Source organism: Pseudopipra pipra, chromosome 3 (assembly GCF_036250125.1).
Source record: "Pseudopipra pipra isolate bDixPip1 chromosome 3, bDixPip1.hap1, whole genome shotgun sequence".
In the NCBI taxonomy this organism is placed as follows: Eukaryota; Metazoa; Chordata; class Aves; order Passeriformes; family Pipridae; genus Pseudopipra; species Pseudopipra pipra.
The window spans coordinates 60,264,155-60,282,759 of record NC_087551.1 but is presented as its reverse complement, the minus strand read 5'-3'; the positions used below and the strand labels follow the sequence as shown (position 1 = coordinate 60,282,759).

Sequence of the window (18,605 nt, the reverse complement as noted above, 5' to 3'; positions counted from 1 at the left end):
TTCTTTATAAAGGAGCAAATGTCATCTTTCTAAAATAAGTTAAAAATTCCTTTTCTATTACGGAAACATAATATTGCTTTAGAACAGGTCATTGCCCGTTTTAGTCATGTTTCCTGTGTCTTATGGGAGAGAGCTTAGGAGGGTTATAAAGTAGTAGAAATTACTGTGAGATTGTATGTAGTGTCAGTGTTTTGCTACAATGCTTGCAAACTCCAGCAAGGGTCATCCAGCACTACGTTGTACCATTGGTGATACAGATGTGAGTTTTTTCTGAGCTTGGAATGGGTCTCCACAGTTCCCTGCTGACTGCTTTAGCCATGGCTATAGACTCTTGAGTGACCCAAAGACTTAAGAATGCAACGGGTTTTAAAAAAAAGCCCCCTAAACCCAAACAAGAGTCATTATATAGTTCAAAGTATCTTGCTAAATGAATTTATGTTTTGCAGTTTTCTTCAAATTATATGCAATGGCCAAAATTTGCCTTCTTTACCAGAACAATCCTGTATTTTTAACTTTTATGACTGCAGAAAGACTATTTTGTTTCATTGTCCCAGTTTCCATAAAATGCAACTGAATTATTTTTGAATTTTGATTCCTTTAGATGACCTTTTTTTTTTTTAAATAATAATCTAGGCTATATTCTTAGCACATGGCCCAAGCTTTAAAGAGAAAACAGAAGTTGATGCTTTTGAAAACATTGAAGTTTACAATCTTATGTGTGGTGAGTAGAAACAATCCAGTACTTGAGATAATAAACTGTTTTCAAATACCAGTGTTATAAGTGCTAAAAGAAGAGTAACTAAAAATTCAGTGAATTCATTCAGAAATTAGATTTTTCCCACAAAACACTAAAGAAATGCTCTTATGCCTTCTGTACAGTGCTGAAATGTTAACTGCCAAAAGTTGTTCTGCTTTGAAGGTTTTTTCTGTTTGCAGAAGAATTCCATTAAAGAATCAGAGAGAACAATACCTATCATGTGGGCTTGCTGTTAAAATGATGCCTGTGGAATTGTGGGATAAGAATCTTGTAGCTTGTAACGTATGAGGGATCGTTGCAGTCCTGGCAATGAGCAATAATGAAGTATGTGCCTCAGGAAATATGGATTAAAGCATCACAGATAAATGCAATAGGCTAGGATGCTTCACAGTATAACGCAGTTGGAATCACATTTGTACTCCACATTAAATCATCTAATCTTGTGAATGTTATGGAAATGTATAAAACTATACCAACGGTACTCAAGTCTATAATTACTAAATTTTGATGCAGTGGAAGATAGCAAAGAACCCCCCTACCTAGAAAATTGCAGGTTGATGGGTGTAGTTACCATCATAGTTTAGATAATGGAAAAAGCTATGTCTTCTACATTTAGAATGCATAGGAGGTGTGTAGAATTGCAAAGTGAGTGACTTTTGAAAATGCCATTTTATTCTTCAAATATGTTTACAAATTTCAAATGTTCCAACAGATTTGCTGCGTATAACACCAGCACCAAACAATGGAACACATGGCAGCTTGAATCACCTCTTAAGAAAACCTTTTTACAGTCCTTCACATCCAAAAGAAGAGTCGCCTCCTTCTTCGTGTCAAGTTTCCAGTTTGATTCCTGAAGATGCACTGGGATGCACATGCATGCATGTAAATAGGGACTTCTGGTATCATTTTCAAGTGTGTTCTGCTTTCTTTGTTTTTTTCTAAACTGTGGATTAATTCTGAATGATTCTCTTATACTTTACAGATGGCAGAAGAAACACTAAATGAGAGGTTAAATCTCACTACAGAAGAAAGTAAGTAACAAAATTGAAAAGTATATCAGTACTTTTAAATCTATACTTGGTTTATATTTTGTGTAGTTGGTATCAGTGGGGATTTTTGCAATGTTAATTACAGTTGGAAGTGAAGTAGGAAAACCAAGTCAGAAGCATACCTTTTTTCCTTTTTCCTTTGTGTTTCTTTAAAGAATGCCAATGGATACTGTTATAGCAACATATATATATATATAAGAATAGGATCTGAATTCCATTAAAATCTTGGAAAAAATTATACAGGTTCCAGTGGTCTTTGGAGAAAATCTGAGTACCTCCAGCCTATACGTTGTAACTCTTGTTTCCTACCTTGTATCCATAACTTTGTCTTTCTCTAATCAAAAATTCCCATAGATATTTCTGTGTGCTTTTTTGTGGTTTCTGGAAATTTTAGGAAACATTGTAATGCTTCCTAGCCAAATAAGATGTCATTTTCACTGCACTCCAAGATAAGTTCAAAATATATATATTGGTATGAGATTTCAAAGAAAGAAGAATTTAAAAATCTGATACATTGGCTTTTGTACATTAAACATAATAAGAAAACTATTTTCTACATTTTTTATTCCACTCATAAACTAAAAGCTTAAAGAAACACGTATCTATGTTTACTGGTGTTTTTTATTTCTATTTATTAAAATTTTAATTTAAATTCTTTTCTCTTCTCTCTTAAACCTTTGTGCCATCCAGTATGTTAGAGAAGAATAAATCAATAATTATTGTTTAAATTTTAGTAAAGAAGGCAAGCTCACAACATTTGCCATATGGGAGACCCAAAGTTCTTCAGAAGAAAAATGTATACTGCCTTCTTTCCCATCATCAGTATGTGAGTGGATACAGCTATGATATCTGGATGCCACTGTGGACTGCATACACTGTGAATAAGCCTGTAGGTTATCATATATCTGTACTATTCTTAAATATATGATATAATGGTTTGAGAATGGGGTCCGTTCATCAGGAATCCTGGTTAAGTACTGATGGCCTAAGGCCCTTACGTCTGAAAATGAAAAGTGTCTTTGATATCATTTAAATTTCAGCTACCTTAAAATATAGTTTTAAAAAAGTGGGAATGGCCATTTTTTAGGTATAGAAGAATAGAGCTGCTGATAAGCTGGTTCCCTTCAGCCTGTTCTGTAAAAGGGATATGCTGTCAGCACAGTGCTCCAACTTGTCCATCAGTTCCTGAGGAAAAGCAGGCTGTGATTTCCAAAATCAGAAGCTTTTAAGCTTTCCTAAGAGTATCGTGATCTTTTCCCTATTTGGAAAAAAAATCGGAAAAGATTTCCTATTTCTTTTTCCAAACTCTTCAAGACAGTTTGTACTAATGCATATTTCTGTATGTTGTGCTTATTTGCTCTCTGTTACATGATATCATTTCTGAAAAATGTAATTATAGTTGAATGAACCTCTCAGGGTTCAAGGATATGTTGCTCCAGAATAAATGGTTTGAGTTTTCAGGGTCAGTAAACTAGTGGACATTCATGGGCTTATTTTCCCCCATAATTTGACCCTTTTTCTAAGTTGTCTTGAGGAAATAACTTCTACATTGATTTTCCCGTCTGAAAAGGTCTGTTACTGGTGTCTATGAGATTTCTTATTTTATCAGCACAAATATGGGGAAATAACAGACCATAAAAAAGTTAAAGCTGTTGTTTAATATCACAGCTTAATCATTAAGTTTAAAATACTAGTTTCTTCCATGACCCTGATCCATTAAGCTTGCCTTACTGATTTGGACACTATAAAGGACAAATTGCTCAAATGAATTGGATATCAGATTTGTACTTGGATATACATTTGCTTAACAATGACGTGTGATGTGCTCAGGTGGCAAAAAAAGACTTTTGTATTATATATTTCATTTCATGTTATATATATGTTTTCCATTAATATACAACCTGATCATAATATGGGCATCTGAAAGAATTTTGACTAAAGAAAGTAAAAAATTTAAATCCAAGAGTACAAAGAGGCACAAGAAGAACATTCTAGTTCTTTATTTCTACTTGGTTTTAACCAATCAAAATAAACAATCTACTGAAAATCAATTTAGATGTTTATTCTGTTTATAAAGGTATAAAACAAATAAATACGTTCAATTCTTACAAAAATTAAAATAAATTATATGAAATCTATATGTACAGGATGAAAAAGAAAAGCACGGAAAAGCATATTCAGATTATTTAGTTAATGCTATTGCAAAATTCTGAAAAAAAGGTTGTAGAAAAGGTTATAGGAACAAAAGTTAAGGTTATAGAAACAACTAAACACATCAGAATCACTTTTGGCCAGATCTTATCTAGTGCGCATGTTAACATGTCTCAGTGAACTCAGTGAAACTAGCCAGTAAAATGTACCAAATTTACTATGAATTTCTTTAGATATAACTCTTCAGCAGCACAGATTCTTATGGAGACAGCATCCTCAGATGCTAAGATGAGATGATAGTGTCATTTTTGTATACTAGCTGCTTTCCAGGAGGATATGACATCAAGTTTGTGTTTCCAGAAATATGTAAAAGTGACAAATGAGTCAAATGTCATCTGTTTTTGCCTAAGGTATAACCTTATTTTGCTACTACAATTTTACATGCTGCATAAGGATTTCCCTGAATTAGCTAAAAACAGAAGTAGAGGAAAAACACTATCCAGAAAACATTAGTATCCCTTACTTGCAATGACCTGATTCACTATGAAAATAGGAGAAGATTCAATGAAGTCCATTCTAGAAAATTAAAACCATACAAAGCATTGGCTTAGCCACAGCCGTGGGTGTAATACCTTTTTATTTTTTTCCTTTTCACAGGAAAACACATCTTCTCTTCCTCCCACTGTTTCAGACTGTCTGCGGGCTGATGTTAGAATCCCGGCTGCTCAGAGCCAAAATTGTTCCAACTACCCAGAAGGGCTGACCTTCACCCGCAGTTTCCTCTATCCTCCCAGTGAGCATGGTTCTTTTTATAGCTAGACCTTAGAAAGTCTTAATCAGCTGGATGTGGGTTTATGTTTAAACATATACCCAAACACAAAAAAACCTTCTTTTGGATCAGCATGTTGGGCAGAAAAAGGTTTCCAGTGTTTGCAGACTGACTAAAAGCAGGACAACTGCTACTTGTATCCAAATATTTTCAGTTTAGAACATTTAAGTTTTTCTTTAAAAAGTGGAACAACTTGAACGTGATGAAAACTGGTTGGAAAGATGTAAAGGGTTAGAAGGAAGGACTATGCCTTTTCCTCTGCATAAATATTAACTTCCTGTTGTCAAAGTTGATAATTATTATTTATTGAACAGATTGTACAAACAAATAAGGTGATATGTTTGCAGTAGGATCATACGCTCATGCTCAAATATAAAATGTAATTGAATTACATATACCTGCAATTCTTAGTGATATATTGTCTTTGTATAGTATTCCATTCATTTATACTTTGGTCTTTTTATATAGACTTCAATTCATCTGCTGTTGAACAGTATGATGCCTTACTTACCAGCAATATTGTTCCCATGTATAGAGCTTTCAGAGGTAGGTTGCAAGATTTTTATTAATTATGATTAATTTTCTGTAACTCTGGATTTGATAAAGCTATCACAAGGACTTAAAAACATATATGCATGGCCTGCTGTATATCCAGATGTTGTGAAAATACATTTAAAACTTTTGAAAACTTTTGAAAAGAACATTTGCAATTTTGAAACACGCTTACATGAGTTATTTTTTTTTCTGTGTATAGTCCTGTCTGATCTCTGCTTAGGTGTACCTGTTCAGTTTTGAATTTTCTCTTCATCTACCAACATGAAATGGAAACTCTCAAAAAAATATCCTCTTGGGAAAATGCCCAAGGTGAATGAAAATGGCACTTTTTCCTTTTGCAGAATCTCAAGAGAAGACAGAACACAATTTGTAAACAGTGTCCTGATAAAGTGCCTGTTTCATCAAGCAGAAACTCAAACCAGATAATATTAATCTTGGAGTATTTTTCTATAATAGATCTTTCAATTATACAAATGTAATAAGCTACATTAACTTTTCTAATGAAGCCTGACTCACATTTGTTTGTAATCACTGATAAGAAATTTTCTACAACTACATGTCATCCTGTTTTACTCTTAGGCCTAGGCTCATTTTCTTAGAAAAGAGATAAAAAGAGGAATTGTGTAAGGCAAAAGCTGGAGAAAAAGCAGTGATGTAACTAGCTTTCTAATGCATTCAGACCTCATTTAGATTACGAAAAATTTTTCCAAGTAAAACTACGAGAAATTCACTAGACCATGAAGAAGAGGAAAATCAGTAGGATATGCTCTCAACCCTCAAAACACATTTGTTCTTTTTTGCCATGCTAGTTATAAATATTTGATTAGCCTCACTAGTTTATATCTTACAAACTGTGTTTTCTCTAATGACATCTGTGAAATAGGCCAAATTTGTCTAGTGATATTAGATGTGAGTTCTGTAGAGTTAAACTGACTCTCAGGTGGTGAATATTTCCTCACAAAACCATTATCTCAGTTCCTACCAATTGTAATATGCTAACAAATAGAGCAGAAATGAATGACCTCTCAGCTCTAGAATTGTAGCTCAATTTCAGATTGAATGCATTATATCTCCAGTTGTGCAATTCACCTTGCAGAACTATAATAGCATTTACTGTGCCTCTTTCAAAGGTGAGTGAGAATATGTCCCTTCTGATGAAATCCAAGTTTTGTGTAACAAAGAGTTGATTTTACAGGCAGTTGACTTCTGAATTTTTTATCATTAATCTATGGCAAAAAGAGAAATATTGGGTTTTTTTAGTGGTGAAATGACTTCAAATTTATATTAATTATGCTTTCATTTTCTTTTAATGACAGACATATGGGACTATTTCCATAATGTGCTTCTTCAGCAGTATGCTAGAGAAAGGAATGGTGTAAATGTTATCAGTGGACCAGTGTTTGATAACAATAATGATGGCCATTTTGATAGTCTTGATGAAATTAAGCAGTAAGTACACAAAAAAGCCAGAAGTCAAATTCTATATTATTTCCACTGTATTTCCACATAAGCAAGTTATTATTTAAAAGGAACAATAAACAAATATCATGGAGATATTATTTATATATAATATATATGGAATATTCTCTTTATAATCCTACATCCACTATTACTCATAAAACAGCAAATACTCTTGCAAACAGATACACTACTGTAGAAGTTGAAGCTCCAGTAAAGAGTAAAAAAGCTTTGCAGATACATATGTATCTCTCTACACAGGCACAGATACAGACCAGTAATTAGTTTCCCAAGTTTTATGCCTTAGATTTTGGGCCTCTGCGACAGAAATATAAGGAGAATATATGGCATCTAATTATGCAGAAGAGATGCTTAACCATAATTTTCTCACTTTCATGTTGTGCTTGCTCACGTATTGGTTGTTTTTTCCTTTGTATCTAACTGGTGTGTTTTATCAAAGATCAGATTTCTGTGTTTGCCTTCACTGAATTGTGTAACTGGGAATGCAAAATGTAGCATTCCTGAGAGGTACTTTTGCATAGCTATGACTTACACAGCTCACTTCAACATCTGACATGTTCGAGGTACACATAAAACATAAAGACTATTTATGTTAGTGATTAAGGACAAAGGGAAGAAAAAACAGAATTAGAACTACAACTTAGATTAAGGAAAATGCCTTGTGACAGTAAGAGCGTTTATGGAGTAGAAAGGTGCTGACAAATCTGCACAGCTGAATATGTCACTGGAGATGTTTTATTCAAGGCTAGACTTCATACCACATCTGTTAAAAATGGTTTGAGAACAGGAAAATCAGCTCTGCCATGCAGTAGGAGCGTGGAAGGGAGGAGAAACTACAACTTCTTTCCAAGCAGAATGCTGTAATGCCCAGCTGACCACACAATGTTGCCTACAGTTTGGAATAAGCATGTTTTATTCAGGATGGTTAGTCAGTCATACAAAGCAGCATGATTTCAGGGATGGTGTTTTGTTGAATACTGAAGATATACAGAAAGCTTGGGAAGCGTTCAGCTCCTCATCAGTTTATACACAAAAGTGACCATGTCCACAGAATAGTCAGAAAAGGGTGGCAAAGACATTTTCAATTGGTTATCCTAATCTGGTTTCTATAGCACATAGCCACAACTCATAATTCTGGCATTTCTTGGCATTTCTGGCAAGGAACCTGAAGTTAATTTTCTCATCACTCTTCTCCAGTTCACGGGGTTGAAATTCTTAGTGTAATGAAGGGCAAATATGATGTTCTATCCTGCCTCTTCCAGATGTAGATATCTCTGGTTTTGTAAAAATTAGTATTGACCTGTAAGCAGTCCTGTTGGTTTCAGTGGGACTGCTTGTAGCAGAAGGAATAATCCATGCCTGCTTGCTGTTCATGAAATAGATGAACAGCCTATCCCATCAGGTATTTTTTTTTTCAACTATAAAAGAAATTTAGTCATACAGTATTGAAAGATCTATGCTGAGAAAAAGTCTATATATTGTTAATGGCATCAGTGGTTTTAATACTTGATAGTGCAATGAATGTCTTAATTGATGTTTATTTTGTAGGTATGTAAACAATACAGAAATCCCTGTCCCAACCCATTACTTTGTGGTTCTGACTAGCTGCAAGAACAAGTCCTATACTCCACTGAACTGTTTAGGGTCCTTGGATGCTTCATCTTTTATCATTCCTCACCGACCTGACAACACTGAAAGCTGTGCTGTAAGTATAGTTCTATGCTCCTGTGTGCCAATGAGCTTTCTGAACTGATTCGCATTGGAATCCAGTCATCAGGAGAATCTTTTTAATTAATTTGTTCCAAATGGGTTGAGAGTGAGTTGAGAGTCAAAAAACAGTGACTGGAAGAGCAAGAAGCTCCAGTAGAGGTAGCCTGAAACTAATCAGCTGATAGGAAGCAAAGAAGAAGAAAGGAAGGTGTGACAAGGTTTGAGTTGGAAACACTGTCACCTAGAACAGCCAAGAACAGCAGTACAGGCAACAGGGTAATGAGATATCTTTATGGAAGATTACAGCATAAACTTACTCCAGAGGTGTTAAAGGACTTCAATGTAGGTAGAAGAATTCCTTCAATCATTTGTTCCATCTCTATGAGAAATTGGACAGCAGGCATTTAGATGGATGGTTCTGCAATTGAAATTCATACTTGGATTAAATAAAATCTATGTTTAGCACTAACAGTGTAAATCCCATGTTTTGTAGCAAACAAAACAAGTTATCTGAGTCTAATATGTATTGTTGTGCCAGCTGAGTATCTATTCTGCAAACTCTGGATTGCAGAAGGCTCCTTAACTCAGTGTGTGTATTACAGAGTCTCCAGACACAAAAATAGAGCTGCATGGACTTGAACTGGCTCTTAAAGCCAGTTTTTAGTTTATTTATAACTTTGAACTCATAACTCAACACAGGTGCAAGTTTGTGCTACTTGGAAACAACTTCTGTGTCTCCTCATTTGTGGTGTGTGTAATCCACAACTTACCAGTGATCCTTTTGGTAGTTAAGAGTTGACTAACTGTACAAAATAAATAATTAGAATTAATTAGCTAGCCTTTATACTTTGGAAATTAACTGTTATTTCTAAAGTTTAGCAAACCCCCCCAAAATTGTTGCACTTCATATTCATTGTATCTTGCAGTAACATAAATTTTGTGAGCCATTTGTGTTAGGAGCTGATATTATTAATGGAAAAGCAAATTACCATCTCTTTACAAAAAAAACCCCTTTGTAGTAAAAGAGCTGAACAGTAACATTTTTGATTGATTAGTGGTTACATTTTCATTGTTTTCCCCGTCTAGCTAGCAACTATTACTGCTGTACAACAATCAAGACTGAGCTGTTGTAAGGACTTTGTTCAGGTTGTCAGGTGCCTGTTGTTGGACTAACCTGAGCACTGCAGCTGTTTTATACTGTAGCTAAAACTATCCCTACTTGTGTGTTTAAAACATGACTCATATGTACTTAGTAGTTAAAGGTATACTTGCCATTTCAGCACAATTTGCTTCTTTGTGGTTTTGAAAATGGGGAGGTGGGAAGAGGAGACATCCATTTGATTCTGTTTAAATGAGATACCTAAAAGCAAGGCTGTAAAGATGCCTAGGAAAACCCGAAAGAAGTTTTACCAACTGGAGGCCTTTAGCCTGTCAAACTAGTTCAAACACTGGTAATTGCCTAGCATCACCACCAAACAACAGAGTGCCTTTTTTGTGTTTGAACGTTGTTCTTGTTTGTTTTGACAGGAAAATAAGACACTTTCCGAATGGGTCGAAGAAAGAGTTCAGGCTCATTCTGCACGTGTTCGGGATGTGGAGTTGCTAACTGGGCTTGACTTTTACCAGGAAAGAAATGAACCCATCTCTGAGATCTTAAAGCTAAAGACATTTTTGCCAATATTTGAGACTGAAAATGACTGAGTACCTGTGAAAAAAGTGTCAGCACACAGAAGAAAGAAAATTTAAGTGATTTCACTTTTTTCCTTGCTAAAGTATGTGGGAAACATGACTCCAGCTCTCCTATAGGAAAACACACTTAGAGGAGATAATTTCTTTTTTTAAATTTGTGTTTTTTGGTCAAGGGTTTTGTGCCAATAGAAATTGAATAAAAATATGAATAAAAATTACCTAAAGTGAATTGAATCATCATTGTTGAGCCAGGCTTTCAAAATACAGATTATATTTTTATTATATAAAAATCAATATACAACATTATATAAAATACACAATATAAAATGTTAATATAGATATTTTATTAGTCGTGGGAAAAAACCCAAACCTGCAAAAGGAAGGTATTTTATAATAGAGAGATGCCAATATTATAGAGAGATGACATCTCTCTATAATAGAGAGATGCCAGAGACTGTACACAGAGACTCTGTAACTCACACTGTGCTGTACACAGATTATTACTGAGGGCAGGTAAGTAGGACAAGACAGTGGAAAGTCCCAGACTCTGCTATTATACAAATGTCACCCATTAATAGTGTTGAGCTGATTTACTCCATTGAAAATGCTGGTAAATATAGGTATGAATAACAGCAGATAATTGATCACTTGTCTTATTTGTAGGTACAGTGGGGGCATTTTAAAGAACCGTGTCAGAGTGTTTCAATCTGTAACTAACTGTATACTGAAGAGGTATATCTGTTTAAAAAGGGAAACTTTAAAGTCTGCACAAAAAATCCAAACCCACTCCGGGACACTTTTTCCCCCCAAGTCTTGATCATTGTAAGCCCACACATTCCAAACATAGTTTAGCAATATTGATCTTAAATCATGATGTGGGATCAAAGATTTTTATCTTTGGTTAAGCCACTACACTGTCTCCTTGAACATGGAATTGTATTTCACCACCCTATAATACTACAGCATCTAAGTCTGCCCATCTAAATCAGAAACTTATGCTAAACTGCCCCAATTAAGACTACAGCTGATTTTTCACTGCATAGTAAATCATACCTAACTCTAATCAATAAATTTACACAACACATACTTACTTAGGCACGTACATTAACTAGTCTAAATCATAAAATGAATTTCAGAGATAAAAAGAAACAGTTTCTTAAGAGTATAATATTTGGTATGTCTACATTAGCAATTTGAACTAGCTTGAACAATGTGATGTTCTTGTGACTTGATATATTTAAATTTTAATTAACCCCTACATTACCAACCATGGCAGCAATACAAGCTTCAGGACAATACCCTACTTCAATTATGAAAGCAAATTTCTGGTGAGATAAGCCTTTGTGAACAGTTACACTTATTTTTGAATTATATATATCTCTGGGTACCTGCATGATGAAATAATATCTTTGAGTTTTGTGCAGACTTCTGAATATTAATTTCATCCGTGTTCTCACACATGACAGGTACTGGATTTAGCAACAAAATTCATAGCAGCAAAATTGATTCATTGTTCTCCTTCACAATATTCTTTCAATATTCTTACATATCAAAATGCCTAGCCTCTCCCCAAAAGAACCCCATCCTGCTGATGAAAGTTGAGCCGCTATGTGTAAAGGTCCCTGCGTATCAGGCTGATAAAAACTGTACTTATTTTCAGTATTTGTGTAGCATCTAACACAAGAGGCTCTTGATCACATATTTGGGTTTTACACAAACTTTTGTGGTAATGGTGTCTGAAACTGCAGTTTTTCTAAGAAAGCAAATATGAAAGTGATTTTGCTGTAGTCATGTTTATTTCCCCCTACTCTTCATTCAGCTGTCATAATATCTAGCATTCAAAAGTGAAGTGGGTCATTTACAGGTAAAAGTATAGACATTACACAGGAATATCCCACTGAAATTTTTCTACGAGGAACCTTTATTCTTCCCTTGGCACTGCTGGCTGGGTACTTTCTTCATGTTGCAGAGTCTCCAAGTGGCATTTCCCTATTCAGTATCATACAGCTTCTGTCATGCCTCATAACATAAACTCTGATATAAACTGCTTTGGGCCTCCTTAAACCTCATGAATTTTTTGTTACTTAGACAAACAATCCTGGAAAATTTTCTTTCCCTCATCATTACTAAGTTCAACTAAGGGTGTTGAGTCATTGACTGCTTTAGAACACATCTCAATTTCTGACTAATTTGGTGGAAAACTGTGGGCTAAGTTTTCTTATTTTCCCTTCTCTAGTTGCATGAGCCAGTCCCTGTGCTGGAGATTGGGAGAACTACTAGTGAAGTTGATAGAATGTTGATTAGGGGACAGATTTGGATCTGTGTACAACCCTTGCATCACATAATTAAAGCTGCTTATAGAAGGAGCTCCTCTCCCAAACCCTGGAGATATGTGCAAGGGAAATTCACTAGTGTTTGGGCTTTGGTGACCTTATCTAAAATTTTTAACAAGTTCATAGCCTTGAACAGTTTGTTTATATGTGAACATAAATGTATCCATTTATAGAAATAAAAAAAATCTTTCCCGTTCATAAGAAAACACCCAATACTGTGTACATACGGTTACATTACTGGTAGAGATACAGCCTGAAGCTTATGCAGTTCTCTAAGACATTTATATGGAACTTTTCCCTTTTTGAAATAGAGTAACTTCTGCAATTTGCATGCAGATAGAAATGAATGGCTGCCTCAAACAGATTTCATGCTTGAGGATAAGCTATAAACGTGCAAAAGCTACAAAAGACTCTGAGAATCTAAAAAAAAATATTTTATTCAATGACCTGGAACATTTCACTCATTTATATTTCAAGATTTTCAACCAGTGGTCCTGGGTTGCATTTCAAAAGCAGAGAGAATACTTATGCATTAAACTTACCAAATATATGGAAGTTCTGGTATGTAGAGGAGGGTAGGAGGGGAATAAATTCTCTCTTGCATTTCAAAGGCAGTAAAACTGTACATGACATTGTAAGAAGTTTACCTGGGACATGTTCCTTACTATAGGAGACCAGAACAAAAGAACAGTGATTGAACGTATAAGATAGATTGGTTTTTTACCTCTGAAATGCTAAGAAATTCAAAAGTTAAAATAAAGAAACAACAAATAGACAATAACACATAATAACCCCCCCATATTTGATTTAAAAACATACTCTTCCTTCGATAATCGCTCTGCTTTATCCTGAATACTAAGAAATAATGCTGCTTCTGAAAGTTTCAAAGTTCTGTTTCCTACGGGATGTGGGTATACCTTCCCCAAAATGGCAGTTTTGAAACTCCTGAAGCTGAAGTAGAATAGACGTAAATTAAATCTGCTGCCTGTAAAAGCAGATGATGAGTCACAGCTCTTATAGCCACTCGACATGTGAGAATTAAAAATGTAAATTCTCTAAAATATGATTTTCCATAGACCATTATTGAAGCTGAGAAACTGAGCGCTCCTGTAGACATTGAAAATCCGAACTCTGGAGGACCTTGCTCTTTCCCTCTCTTATGCTTGGGTCCTTTTGAGTTTTAGAGTATTAGAACCAAACCTCTAAGCAAACGCAGAAATTTGGCACTACCTATATATGGTCTTTTCTCTGTAGCAAGGCAGAATAATAACAAAAGAAAGCAGGCAAGGGAACCACAGCCTACCCTGGTCCAGAAAAGCCAAAGCAAGGAAAAGCTTAACTGATGTTTTTTTGTTACGTGCTGCTGTTTCTCTAACAGCATGCCCTGGCTCTGTGAGACTGTTACCATATAAAACAACCTTTTTTTGTTTGCTTAATACTTATTATAGAGAAAGCTGCCTTTTGTCAGTACCTCACTGACACCTATCTCAAAGCTGAGTGCAGACATTGAAGTGTCGTGGAATACCCTTTACTCCTACCTTGAACATCCTCCCTTAAAGGAAAATAGTATCAATGGACATACATAGAAAGGCCTGGGTTTTTTAATTAACTCCTACGCTGGTCCCACAATGTTTGCACATAGGAGATGGGAATTTTCATATGCAAAATGTGCAATTGTGTACAGATGTGTAAAAAGTACAGATGTTTTCTATCCTCACTGTGCCATTTCTCTGCAGTGGGGAATTTTCGATCTCTGGGTAAAAAGATGTCAATAGGGAGGCAGGCAAATCTGTCATGTCTCTGGACCCAATGTGTTGGCAAAAATTTAGGTTCAGAAGTGTCCTCTTAATCAAACAGCACTTCCCTGTCCCATCACAATTCTCATGGGGAGGAGGAAGTGAAGACTACTGGAATGACTTTCTTTACCATAGTCTGAAAGCAGGAAATCCTTCCCAGACCCTGAAGCATGAATCAAAGAACAGGACTGTCCTCTGAAGGATGAAAAATCCAGGGCCAAGACTTGGGACAGCTTTCAGCTTTGTGTTTGAGATAACCAGACGCAAAGTTGGAGAAGTGCCAAGGACACCAATTGCTTATGAATGTATACTAAGGAGACCTGGCAACTGATGTGTTGCATAAACCAACCTGCCCCCAGTCCAGGAAGGTCACCCACAGTGTGCTTTGCCTGTAATGGTTTGAAGCTGGAAGGAGAGAAAGTGCTTCCCAAGACTACTTCCAAGGAAGTGCAGATCTCCAGTTCTTACTCCATGTGCGAGAAACATGGCTGGAGGGAAGAAGACATCAGTTTTCCAGAGGCTTTACAAGGAAAGGCAAACTTGCAGAGCTTTACTGCCTAGCTAGGCTCTTATCAGTGAGTTAGATTGCTGCCTAACAGATGCAACAACTCCCTAAAGCATGTGTGGTTTCGCACAAGATTAGGGACTGTATAGAGCCAAGAGGCAGGGCAGCCTCATCTGGGCAGGTGGTGGGCACAGGCTTTCCTTCCTACCAAAGAAGAGGCTTAACTAATCTGATATTTGGCAGTAAGGATGACATTTCTCTGGCTGGTCATACCTCTGCAACAGATCCCAGAATCACAGTTACAGTGACAGCAGGACATTATTTAGAAACCTCTCCCAGGAGAGCCACAGCTGGACAAGTGAATCCTGACCACTTTGTAACTTCCGTGAGATCAACAGTTTACAAACAGATTTGCCAACCATATCAACTCCAGCTGTGCTTGCAAGGCATACAAAAAAAGACAACTGAGGGTTTTTTAATCATTTGCATAACTGCCTGTGGTGCCACGTAGCTGAAAGAAAAATGAGCTATTGGTCTGCCTCCACATTTTGATGGGAGCATAAGCCAAAGTTAAGTTCTGTCATTTTGTTAAAACTCCCAGCTTTTTAACCCTCATACTGTCCTTTGGTAACCTGTGTTCTTAGCCAGATCCAGGAAGGATATCTACAGTAATTCAGGAGGATTGCAGGGTGCCTACAAGGCACCACAGGGTAAGATGGAGGCAAAACTTGAAAGGACCTGTAAGGTTAGTCTAGATGCATTTTATAGATCATTGCAAACATAGTGAAAGAATTTTTTTCTTATGTTTAAGCTGAATTGCCTGTGTTTCAGTCTGTACCCATTTCCTTTTGTTCTGTCACTGGCCACCCCAGGCCTTCTCTACTCCAGGATGACCACTCTCTCTCTCTCTCTCTCCCCCCCCCCCCCCCCTCTCTCTCAGGGGCTCCCAGTCTCTTTCCTTGCAGAAAAGATAGTCCAGTCCCTTAATCACTGTAGTAGCCCTTCACTGGACTTTCTCTGCTATGTCTGTACTGGGCTCCTGCACCAAGAAGCCCAGAACTGAACGCAGAACTCCAGATGCAGCATCACTACTGCAGAGTAGAGATGAAGGATCACCTCTCTTGACCTGCTGGCAACACTCCTAGTGCAGCCCAGGGTACCATTAGCCTTCTTTGCCCCAAGAGCACATTGCTGGCTGTGTTCAACTTAGTGCATAAGGAGCCCCAGATCCTTTTCTGCCAAGCTACTTTCCATCTGGATGGCCCCCAGCATATGCTGGTACCTGGAGTTGGTCCTACCCAGGCTCAGAACTTTGCACTTCCCCTTGTTGAACTTCTTGAGGTTCTTGTCAGCCCATTTCTCCAGCCTGTCGAGGTCCCTCTGAATGCAGCATGGCTGTCTGGTGTTACCACTCACTCCTCCCAGTTTAGTGTCATCAGCAAACTTGCTGAGGGTATGCTCTGCCTCATCATCCAGATGTTGGACACTACTGGATACAGTATAGACCTCTAGTGACTACTCAGCAATGGGAATGCCTCAAAAGTTTCAAGGCTAAGATCTGTGCTTTTTCTGGAATGCTTTTCGAAGGCAGTGGTTTTATATATTGTGATGATTTTTTTTCTCAAAGTCCTGTATTTCAGATGTCAGACTTTTTTTGTATGAGCAGCTTAACAGTCATCAGCACAGAGGGAAGCTATGTCAGTCATCTGTAAATATAAAAGACTCAATTTGATCAACCAAAAAAAATTTTCATTACAGCTATGGTAACTAACGATCTTTCTGTCCTCTTGTTATCAGAGACAGGTCATCCACAGAATTCTCTCTCAAATCTCAAAAGAAACCAGGTCTCCAGGGGAAAAAAAAAAGGACTTACAGGGAATGACTGAGAAAAAGCATTTTGAAAATAAATACTCCCTTTGCTTTGCAGGAAAGCTAGTGAATATAATTTCCTTCTATTCAGCTGTACTGGTTTGGCCTTTTTTCTCCATGGCTATTTGTTTTCAGGGGAAAAGCTGATAGATGTGTGCCTAACTATCAAAACTACAGCTGTGAATACCATTTCTATCATCTCTAGAGCATTTGGAGGATATTCCCATCAGCCAAGAATGCAAAACAGGATTCAGAAATGATAGTAGGTTTTAATTTCTCCTCACGAATTTCTCCTTCATTTGAGGGAAAACGATGCCTTTTCTGTATCTGGGAACACATTTTCATGCAGCAGCATATTCCAAAGAGGTTATTTTGCAGCCTACTTTTTCTCTCTTCCCCAAGAGGCATTGTCCACATCTTTTCATCTCACCAGTTTCTATTCTTTTAAATTTTTTATTCAGATTACAGGTGCTAGATATCTCCCTAGCACCATTAAGCATTCCAGATCAGTGTTCAGTTACAAGGAAGAAGAAGGGCAGAAAAAAAGCACTATCTGAATGCAGAAAAAAAATGAATATTCAAATCTTTGTTCCTTTGTATTTTTAAGACCTTGACTGTAAACCCATGGGAAAAATGAGTTCAAGCTGTTGCTTACTCTAATTCTTTCCACAGAATGAGAAATTTTGCCTCATTTCTTTTAATCGGTTATGAGTTAGACCACATTTTATGTGGTATGTGACTTAATCTCATGAGCAGTACACAGTTTTGGAAACAGTTTAGCTGCATAGGCTTAGGAAACACATGATAGGAGCTCATATTTGTTTCAGTAGATTTGTATTGGTGAACATTTTCAACAATTTTTGTGTGCTGTTTGGTGTATCAAACTTGCTTTTGGCAGTTTGGCAGCAAATAATTCCCTATAATCCTGGTTCCTGAAGGCACTGTCAGATGGAGTGATAGCAAACAGGATGCTGTCTGGTGGAAATGCTGTGGAATGAGAAAAAAGGAGGAGATGGCAGTGAGGCGTGTTTCTAAAAGGACTGGTAATGTTTCCCTAGGAGACTGTGGGCTGTGGAAGGCACAAGGATTGCCCAGTGACCTCTCTTTGCAGAGACCCATAACATTGGGTAAAAGAAACAACCACACAAGTTTCTATTTTTTGTGTAATGTGTTACTGGCTGTATCTTCTGTCTAACATCTTCTATTTCCCATGGTTCCAGCTTATCATTTCTCTTATTCCAGTGTGTCTTCTTCTCTTCACAGCCCCCGTCATGTTTCTTCTCAGTGCTTGTGTCTCAATGTGATCTTTGGCTTCTCCAGCAGTTGCTACTTATAAGGAAAGGAGTCTCTGTTCCTTTCTCCAACTTGGCCCTTAGCATTTGGCTCAACTGTTCACATGCCAACCATACTCCTTAAACGATTAATTGGGAATAGAGCCAGTATGTAAACTAGCTCCATGCTCAGTCTTTGGGACTGTGATCACTGCCACCCATGCTTTCTCTGACCAGAAATCTTACTACTTCTGCAACTCAGGACTTTCAGAAAGTTTAGTATAAAAGTGATTAATTTAGTCATTAAAATCAGATGGCTTCTGCCAAAGAAATAGAATAAGCTATGGGAAGCTCAGAAATAAGCATTTTCAATTACAAAAAACTTTTAACATGTATGGCATCATAACAGTTCTCTGAGCTACAGATTTAATTTAATGTACCCTAAAAAAGACCCTTAGCTAGAAAAATTCTGTTGGTCTGAGTAACTTGTTGTTGAGAACTTCTAAGTAACATCATTGCATTAGAAATGCTGAAAAACCATAAGGTGGGTTACAGAAGTGTATATATAGTTTTTCTTTTAATGTCTTCCTCACAAGCAAAATGTTTAAGAGA

General features: G+C 36.7%; 1 protein-coding gene across 1 annotated transcript in view; it reads left to right on the top strand.

Moving 5' to 3' along the window:
- ENPP3 (ectonucleotide pyrophosphatase/phosphodiesterase 3) overlaps positions 1-10,601 on the top strand; it is a 37,103-nt gene extending 26,502 nt beyond the window's left edge. Inside the window, exons 17-25 of the mRNA XM_064649471.1 lie at positions 634-721; positions 1,470-1,639; positions 1,740-1,788; positions 2,541-2,695; positions 4,615-4,750; positions 5,255-5,332; positions 6,658-6,790; positions 8,369-8,525; positions 10,058-10,601. Of these exons, the coding sequence (XP_064505541.1) occupies positions 634-721; positions 1,470-1,639; positions 1,740-1,788; positions 2,541-2,695; positions 4,615-4,750; positions 5,255-5,332; positions 6,658-6,790; positions 8,369-8,525; positions 10,058-10,231 (1,140 nt within the window). The 3' untranslated portion in view covers positions 10,232-10,601. The remainder of the gene's footprint in view (positions 1-633; positions 722-1,469; positions 1,640-1,739; positions 1,789-2,540; positions 2,696-4,614; positions 4,751-5,254; positions 5,333-6,657; positions 6,791-8,368; positions 8,526-10,057) is intronic.
- Positions 10,602-18,605: the final 8,004 nt, after the last annotated feature.